General features: G+C 48.5%; 1 protein-coding gene across 1 annotated transcript; it reads left to right on the top strand.

The window, feature by feature from the left end:
* Window positions 1-1,100: 1,100 nt before the first annotated feature.
* Window positions 1,101-9,030, top strand: LOC139234652 (low molecular weight neuronal intermediate filament-like). The gene is made up of 4 exons (XM_070865334.1): window positions 1,101-1,805; window positions 5,412-5,729; window positions 7,970-8,094; window positions 8,814-9,030. The coding sequence occupies exons 1-4, from the start codon at window positions 1,101-1,103 to the stop codon at window positions 9,028-9,030; spliced, it is 1,365 nt and encodes a 454-aa protein (XP_070721435.1).
* Window positions 9,031-9,533: the final 503 nt, after the last annotated feature.

Genomic DNA, 9,533 nt, shown 5'->3' with positions numbered 1-9,533 from the left:
CAGACAAACACATGGGTGTTTATTTTCAAACTTTAAAAGTAACCGTAAGCTAGGAAGAGGGGGGAAATGTTTTGAAATTCGAGCAGAATTGCAGCCTGGGTGTGGGCGAATGAAAGCAAAGATTCCAAAGGTTGCTGTGGGTGATGTTAGTGAAGTGGGGGGTTGGGAGGGGGGGGGGCATTAACTGGGCCATTGATCCGGAGATGCCCCGCCAGACAGCTGTGTTCATGCGGTAATATCCCGACACTAATATTTGGGTTTGAGTAGAATATGGAAAGTGCTTGGGGAAAAAACAGACACGCTTCCCCGTTTGATGTAATCACTGTCCACTGGCTGGAAAGGGGCAAATAACCTCAGACTGCAATTGTGCATGAGTTGCTCCACATCTCCCACACCTGTATTAAAGGTGACACCCCGCTTCTCTCTCAAAATGAATAAATCCAACTCCAAGTGGTATTATTTTTCATCAGGGGCACTGCTTTAGAATCCAGACACAGTGCGTCTCTTCGTTTCCGAAAAGCCTGTCTTCCCTTGTATTGTATATCCTCATTTCTGGAACATTGTGCATAGTTGTGCTCCTCAAATTCTGTCCCGCTGAGCATCCCTGATTATTAACAGCTCAACCATCGGTGGCCATGCCTTCAGCTGCCTGGGCCCCAAGCTCTGGAACTCCCTCCCTAAACCTCTCCGCCTCTCTCTCCTCCTTTATGACTCTCCTTAAAACCTACCTCTTTAGACAAGCTTTTGATCATCTGCCTTAATGTCTTCTGTGGCTCGGTGTGAGATGTATATGTTTGTCTGTTACACTGTTGTAAAAGTGATTGTTATATTTGGTGGGGAGGAGGCGGTGAGAGATTATCTCAGCTGCTTGAGTGCCTTCCAAGGCGGAGATGCAACGCTTGCAATCCTGGCCTGCAGAGGCTGGGTGGGTGGTTGCAAGGGGGTAGGCTTGTTTGGAGAATGGGCGTGTTGCAGGCTGCAGATTGGCTCGGGGTCTTTACGTGCCGGCTACATAAGGGGGGGACACGGCGCTTTGCAGAGGTACCTTTATCCGCTCGCCACATTACCGGTCAGGTCAGCCAGCCAGCCAGCCTTGCAGGATGAGCTACGCCGCCGAGTATTTGCACGGTTCCTACCGCAAGATATTCGGGGACTCGCCTCGCTGGTCCTCCTCCTCCTCCTCCTCCTGCAGCCCGTCCAGGGTCCCGGTGCTGAGGCTGTCCAAGAGCCTGGCCCCTGCCTCTCCCTCCTACAAGCGGGCCGGCCGCTACACCGCGCCCTTGGACGGCTTCGAGCTGTCCCAGTGCACCGCCGTCAACAATGAGTTCAAGATCATCCGCACCAACGAGAAGGAGCAGCTGCAGGGGCTGAACGACCGCTTCGTCACCTACATCGACAAGGTGCGCCAGCTGGAGCGGCAGAACGCGCTGCTGGAGGCCGAGGTGGGTGTGCTCAGGCAAAGGCAAGCCGAGCCGTCCCGCCTCAACCAGGTGTACGAGCAGGAGATCTTGGAGCTGCGAGCCCGGCTGGAGGAGCTGAGCCACGACAAGGGCCAGGCGCGCCAGGACTGCGAGCACCTGGCCCGCTGCCTGCACCAGCTGCGGGAGCGCTACGACGAAGAGCTGCGGCTGCGGGGCCAGGCCGAGTGCACGCTGCAGGCGCAGCGCAAGGAAGCCGACCACGCCGCCCTGGCCCGGCTGGAGCAGGAGAAGAAGATCGAGTCGCTGCTCGACCAGATCGCCTTCATGAGGAAGATCCACGAGGAGGACCTGGCCGAGCTGCAAGGCGCGCTGCAGGCGACGCAGGTATGGCCCGACCACCCCCCCCGCCCCCCGAGCCACTTGCAAGCCCGGCCAATAAACCAGACAGCCTGGTCCCGGGTCCCGGCTCTGTGGGTCAGCACTGACCCAGGTCCTGGCTCTGTGGGTCAGCACTGACCCAGGTCCCGGCTCTGTGGGTCAGCACTGACCCAGGTCCCGGCTCTGTGGGTCAGCACTGACCCAGGTCCCGGCTCTGTGGGTCAGCACTGACCCAGGTCCCGGCTCTGTGGGTCAGCACTGACCCAGGTCCCGGCTCTGTGGGGTCAGCACCGTCCCAGGTCTCGGCTCTGTGGGTCAGCACTAACCCAGGTCCCAGGTCCCGGCTCTGTGGGTCAGCACTGACCCAGGTCCCGGCTCTGTGGGGTCAGCACTGACCCAGGTCCCGGCTCTGTGGGGTCAGCACCGTCCCAGGTCTCGGCTCTGTGGGTCAGCACTAACCCAGGTCCCAGGTCCCGGCTCTGTGGGTCAGCACTGACCCAGGTCCCGGCTCTGTGGGTCAGCACTGACCCAGGTCCCAGGTCCCGGCTCTGTGGGTCAGCACTGACCCAGGTCCCAGGTCCCGGCTCTGTGGGTCAGCACTGACCCAGGTCCCAGGTCCCGGCTCTGTGGGTCAGCACTGACCCAGGTCCCAGGTCCCGGCTCTGTGGGTCAGCACTGACCCAGGTCCCAGGTCCCGGCTCTGTGGGTCAGCACTGACCCAGGTCCCAGGTTCTGGCTCTGTGGGGTCAGCACCGTCCCAGGTTCTGGCTCTGTGGGGTCAGCACTGACCCAAGTCCCAGGTCCTGGCTCTGTGGGTCAGCACTGACCCAGGTCCCAGGTCCCGGCTCTGTGGGTCAGCACTGACCCAGGTCCCAGGTCCCGGCTCTGTGGGTCAGCACTGACCCAGGTCCCAGGTCCCGGCTCTGTGGGTCAGCACTGACCCAGGTCCCAGGTTCTGGCTCTGTGGGGTCAGCACCGTCCCAGGTTCTGGCTCTGTGGGGTCAGCACTGACCCAAGTCCCAGGTCCTGGCTCTGTGGGTCAGCACTGACCCAGGTCCCAGGTTCTGGCTCTGTGGGGTCAGCACCGTCCCAGGTCCCGGCTCTGTGGGTCAGCACTGTCCCAGGTCCCGGCTCTGTGGGTCAGCACTGACCCAGGTCCCAGGTCCCGGCTCTGTGGGTCAGCACTGACCCAGGTCCCAGGTCCTGGCTCTGTGGGTCAGCACTGACCCAGGTCCCGGCTCTGTGGGTCAGCACTGACCCAGGTCCCAGGTTCTGGCTCTGTGGGTCAGCACTGTCCCAGGTCCCGGCTCTGTGGGTCAGCACTGTCCCAGGTCCCGGCTCTCGGTCCATAGCCCTGCAGGTTACATCACTTTAAGTGCACATCCAAACACCCTTTCAGTGTGCTGAGGGTTTCTGCCTCTCCCACCCTTTTGAGGTAGGCAGTGATTTCCAGACCCCCACCACCCTCTGGGTGAAGACATTTCCCCTCCAATCCCCTCTAAACCTCCCCCCAATTACTTTAAGTCGATGGTATGAACCTGCGATATATCCTTACGAGTAGGGGCAACTCTATTACAGAACTCTATTTTCCTATCCGGGGTATGGAGAGAAAGCAGGAAAGGGTTACTGAGGCGAATGATCAGCCATGATCTTATTGAATGATGGTGCAGGCTCGAAGGGCCGAATGGCCTACTCCTGCACCTATGTTTCTAACCCATAACCTGCTGCAGCACACCGGCAGAATATTGATTTCCCCCCCCCCCCCCCACACTGTAAAATGTTACTTTAACCTGTCTATTTAATGCTGCAAGCGATGGACTAGTATCTCGCCTCCATTGCCCATGGGATCTGCACGCTACAAGGGCCGCCGCAGTCTCCCATTCTGCACCAACTCCCTGATTTATGAAGCGCCTGTCATTTTAGAACAAAGCACAGCGGCGCTGGACCTCGGGCAACGAATGCAAACACCTCGCCTTCACTCCTGCAGTTTTTTTTTAACATCACATTTGCATTTTTTTCCCCTTTTTTAAAAAAAAAAAAAATTTTTTTTAATCAAGTGCCCTGCCAAACAAAATCGTGCTTAATGAAGACTCTTGAAACTTAGTTGACGCCCTGAGTCAATATTTTTCTCATATTGATGCTAACGAATTGATTCAATTATTAATAATTGTAACAGTAAATTGCGTGTGTTTTTTTTAATGCGGTTACTTTTATATTTCGGGCTGGTTCACTCGCTGTTTTATATTTTATACCATGCGATATTTTGAATAAACACTGCTCTACAGCATGCTGTCATCTTAAAGGTATCGCTGCTTTAACAAGTAACAAGTAAAGGCAGCATTTCTACACGGTCGGAAATAGCTGGTGATCGATCAGCTTGCAAAACACGATCTGGAACGCGCCGCCTGAAAGAGCGGTTGGAGGCAGATTCAGTTGTCATTTTTTCAAAGACGAATTGGATAAATACCTGAAGGGAAAATGTGTAGGGCTGTGGGGAAAGAGCAGGGGGAGTGGGACTAATTGGTAGCTCTTTCAAAAGAGCCGGCACCGCGACGCTAGGCCGAAATGACCTCGTTCGGTGCTGCATGATTCTATGGTAATCTGTACACCAGCACCACGGACAGCTCCCAACCGGGACCAAAGAGGTCACTGTCCCAGCACAACATTAAATGGCGGCCCTTTTGAATGGTCCTGAAAGTTAATCTCAAAGATTCTCAACCTCTGCTACTTCCTGCAGCGCCTGCACTTTTAATAGCAGATAATTCTAAGCTATCAGGTTACTTTGCTACTGAGCTTTGCTCATGTCAAGGTGAAGGATGTCAGTGACTGGAATTCCAGCCACAGCACTTGCTCCATTTAAACTCCTGCAATCTGCCCAAAACACAACCCCCTGTAGCAGCAATGTGGCGACTCTGCTTTCCAATGCAGCCATCGTTGCCTCTCTGAGGGAGACTGGCCAATTCAGTGCCGAATTCCCCTTCAGATCCACTGGGCATTGAGGCTCCCGAACTTGATTTTACTTTTCGGCAGCAGAGTGTGGAGATTATCATCCCACCTGACTGGGCTGGCCTCCGGGTTCTAACAGCCAAGTTAGCACAGACTGAGTCAAACCTGGGACCATCTAACCTTTGGCTCAGAGCTGTATCTGGCAATGTCCTTTAATGTCCTTCAGGTGTGATATGAAACCAAAGCCCTGCCTACCTGTTCTGGTGGAAAAGGCTGCCTATGAAACTTTCATAGCACTATATTCAGGAGCAGAGAATTCTCAGTGTCCTGTCCAACATCCCCCACCCCCTCCAATACAAAACACAAACCAGACCAATCATCTCACTGTGACCTTGCTGACACTAGCATAGCAGTCAATGCACTTCAATGTAATTCAGTAGTGCTCCACTAATACAAATTATGTTACTATTATCATGCTTAGCGATTTAGGTAGTGGATGTGCAAGAACATATTCCATTTTCCAGGCAAAATGTCAACAGTCCAAGCAATAAATGTTTCCAACAGACCCATTGCCATTGCTAAATTGGCCAAGGTGGTTTATGCTTCAAGTTCACACAGCTTTGATCTCTGAACTTAATTCATTATTTCTCCAATTGTTTTGTCAAGGTGTCTGTAGAGATCGATGTGAGCAAGCCAGATCTGACTGCGGCTCTAAAGGAGATTAGGTCCCAATATGAGATCATAGCATCCAAGAACCAGCAGACTGCAGAAGAGTGGTACAAATCTAAATTTGCCAACGTCACGGAGAATGCAGCACGCGGTAACGAGGCGGCCCGAGCAGCCAGAGAAGAGATTTCAGAGTATCGGCGCCAGTTACAGACCCGGAACATTGAAATCGAAGCCGTCAAAAGCACCAACGATTCTCTGGAGAAACAACTGCAGGAGATGGAGGAGAGACACAATGCAGAGATCAACAATCTGCAGGTAGTGATTGATTACTTGGGCAGCATGCTTCAAGTCCTGCTGAACAATCACCCCTTAAATTAAAAATTCTCATTCTGCTGTTTAATTTCCTTCATTGTCTCACACCCCTATCCCTGTAAACTCCTCCAGCCCTATAGTTCCTTTCCCCACTCTCTGTTCCTAGGATTAATGCCTCTTGTGCATCCCCCATCACATCAGGGCCATAACTTCAGCCACCTAGACCCCTCCCTCTGTAATTCCCTCTCTAAACCTCTTAGTCTCTCCAGAACACTCTCCTCCTTTAAGACGCCCCTTAAAGCCTATCTCCTTTGGCTTGGTGTAAAGCTTTGGCTGATTATGCCTTGGGACGTTTTACTATGTTAAAGGTGCTATATAAATGCAAATTGTAGGTGTTTTCAGTTTGCGAACCCTACACTATTCCAGAATGCATCTCACAACCCTGATGCAATTGTCTGGATGTGTAATAAAGCAGCTTGTGAAATGTCTGAATAAGTTTATTCCCAGTTTTTCTTGCTTACTGGGGTAAAACTCAAATGTGCTTGCAACCCCTGGTACCTTGCTCTTGTACCTTTTGTGTGTGAGCTCAGTGAGTGTAGTCCATGCTATTCAATTTTGGATGGCCTGATTCTATATTGATGAATGTTAACGCTCTCTTTGTTTATTTTTAATTGAACAAGCTGCATACACCACATTTACTTGTAAATTAATCCACTTCCTTTTGGACCAGTACAGGGTAATGCAAGTGATGATTCTTCCAGTAGGAGATTCTAAATTGGACTTTACCATTGAGCACAATGTGTATTTCCCACTCCATTCAATTGAAGCAGTGTAACTGTAAACCACTATGTAAACCAAACATCTCTCTAATTTCAGTACTGCATTCTTGGCAACAGAACGTGCAGTGCACTTTCTTCTTGTTCAAAGCCACACGTTGTTAACACACTGTTAAACAGACACCCAAGCAAAAGATCTGCAAATGCAGTGTATACACGTTCACTGTGTGTGTGCAGTGTATACATGTACACATTTCACTTTCTCTTTGCAACTAACTTTTATGACTCCTACATTGCAAACCGAAAGGGAATTGTCACGTATGGGCTCCAGTGCTTTTAGGTTGCACATCTGACCTCTGCTTTTACACGTGTATGCATGTGTTTTAGAATTGGCAATTACCCTAGAGGTGGGTGTGGAGTTGAAGGTTGCAGTTAAGTCACTATAGTGTCAGCTTTTAGAACAACTCTATTCTCCATTTCCCAGTTCAATGTTGGCTTGGCTCAGCTGGTAGTACTCTGAACTTCAAGTTCGGGAGTTGTAGGTTTAAGCCTCCATCCGGGTCTCAATGATATCATCTAGACTAATATTTCAGTTCTGTAGCTGCTTTGTCATCTGTTGGATAAGACATTAAATCAAACCCCCAATGCCTGTTGAGGTAGGTGGTAAAGATCCCATGGCACAGTACAAAGAGCAGGGCATTGCCCTGGCCATTATCCCTTCCGAAAACAGCCACAATAGACTAGCCACTCATCTCTCAATTTGTTGCACGTGAAGTGCTTTGAGGGATCCTGAAGAGACATGATGCCTGCAGGTCCTTCCTTTACCCATTGTCCTTGATTTAAAGAAAGATTTGCATTTATAAAGTGCCTTTCACGACCACTGGACATCCCAAAGCACTTTACAACCAATGAAGTATCTTTGAAGTGTAGTCATTGTTGTAATGTAGGAAACACAGCAAGCAAATTGCACACAGCAAGCTCCCACTAACAGCAATGTGATAATGACCAGATTAATTTTTTTTTGTGATGTTGATTGAGGGATTATTATTGGTCAGGACACCAGGGAGAACACCCTTGCTCTTCAAAATAGTGGGTGTGGGGTCTTTTACATCCACCTGAGAGCAGACTGGACCTCTGTTTAATGTCTCTTCTGAAAGATGGCACTCTTTCAGTACTGTACTAGTGTTGGCCTAGATTCTTGTGTTCAAGTCTCTGGAGTGGGACTTGAGCCCATGACCTTCTAACTCCGAGCCATGGCTGACACACTATAGACTGAAATGTCACCCAGTCTTTGCATTTTGAATTGAAATGACACGGGTTCTCGACATCGGAATCTAAGGTGTGTGCTCGATGATGTGGACTTATTCTGTGCATTTATTTTCCATTCAAGTTTTATGGATTCACATTATCCACCACATATGGAAAACCAAAACTGTAGCCCTGACTGCTGCATTTTAAATTCAACAGGAGACCATCGACCAGCTTGAGAATGCTTTGAGATCAACAAAGAATGAAATGTCTTGCCACCTGAGAGACTACCAAGACTTGCTCAATGTCAAGATGGCACTTGACATCGAAATAGCTGCATACAGGTAAACCTCTGCTTTGAGACATCATTACATTCAATGTACTTATTAACCAAGCCAGGTGACTCTTGCATTGTGCTTGTGATGGCGAGCATTTACCAAAGGGAACTCTAGGATTTAACAGAATGAGCTGAAGCAGGTGTTGGGGCTGTTAAAATATCCCACAATGGAGGATTTTTTAAAATCCTTTTTTTCAAAGAAAGTGCCTTAGATCTCTTGCTAGAAACACAAACGGATGTTCTTCCAGAGCTGGTCAGTAATGCAATTCTGTCAGGGAAAACTGATTATTGTGCTTCTAAATGTTCACCAGGATATTGCAGTAAGTATTAGCAAAGTTATTGATAACGTACAATGGACATTGTACGTTAGACTGTTTGTTTGACAACTCTATTTTCTTTCCACTTGCTTTATTTAAATTGTTAGATTTCTGGAAGTAATAGTGCTCTTAGAATTTTATTGTAAAATCCTATTGGAAAAACAGACCTTTTTCAAGTAGTTTCATTTGGCAAACTCTTATCCAAACACTCCTCCTCCCTGCCCTGCCAAATAAGAATCCTGCCTTCTCTCTGAATTACAAGCTGAACCAGACAGCACAGGAGGCCATTAGGCCCATTGTGCCTGTGTTGAGTAAGCATTAGAAAGCATTAAAATATATCTTGCCTCAAAAATCAGAGTGTACTTTAATCAAATATACAGTTCTAAATGTTGTTGTTTTTTATTAAAAGGAAACTACTGGAGGGTGAGGAGACTCGGCTGACCACAATAAGTGGCAGTACCTCTGCATTCCTCAACCCTGCCTACTCCTACTCCTCTACCATCTTGTCCGGGACAAAGACCTTTTCTGCTACCAGCTTCAGGAAAACCACAGGAGCGGATGGTGCAGAGCAAACAGCAGCCTCAAAAAAGGATGAGAAGCCAGAAAAATTGCAGAGCGAGAATTAATTTTAAAAAAATCAGTCAATCAGTTGTTCCTTCCCATTCCCAATCCCTTCACCCCCAGGAAAAAACATTAGAAAAACGTTTCTAGCTAAAATGTAGGATATTTTACATGGCTTACAAGAAACAGTCAGGATTATTACAACACCACACTCCTAAATTCTCGATATAACAAGTCCAACATATTCAAAGATTTTAGTTAGCTACAATTAATCAAATTTGATTATTTTATATTTATTTTCTCAGGTTAACTAATCTGAAGTATTCTTGTTTTATATAATTGTATATTTATAATTTATCACCTTCAGTGATGTCGCTGAAGGTTGTTCTCAGTAAGTATCGAACTATATCAGTATCTTTTTGTTCATTACACTCAGTATTTATAATGTGATTTTATGTCAATATTTGCAAAATAAGGATTGCCAATTACAGAAGAGAACCAGGGGCTGTTCTATATTTGAGGAATGCTCATTGTTGGCCTATTCAGGTTCTGATTAGTACAAATACAA

Source organism: Pristiophorus japonicus, chromosome 22 (genome assembly GCF_044704955.1).
Source record: "Pristiophorus japonicus isolate sPriJap1 chromosome 22, sPriJap1.hap1, whole genome shotgun sequence".
NCBI lineage: Eukaryota > Metazoa > Chordata > Chondrichthyes > Pristiophoridae > Pristiophorus > Pristiophorus japonicus.
The sequence above is the reverse complement of the archived record's forward strand: the minus strand, read 5'-3'. Positions and strand labels throughout refer to the sequence as shown.

Coding starts and splice junctions, on each gene's coding strand:
- LOC139234652 (XM_070865334.1), top strand. CDS start 1,101: ATGAGCTACGCCGCCGAGTATTTGCACGGTTCCTACCGCAAGATATTC. Junction 1,806..5,411: donor GCGCGCTGCAGGCGACGCAG/GTATGGCCCGAC, acceptor TGTTTTGTCAAG/GTGTCTGTAGAGATCGATGT. Junction 8,095..8,813: donor ATCGAAATAGCTGCATACAG/GTAAACCTCTGC, acceptor TTTTATTAAAAG/GAAACTACTGGAGGGTGAGG.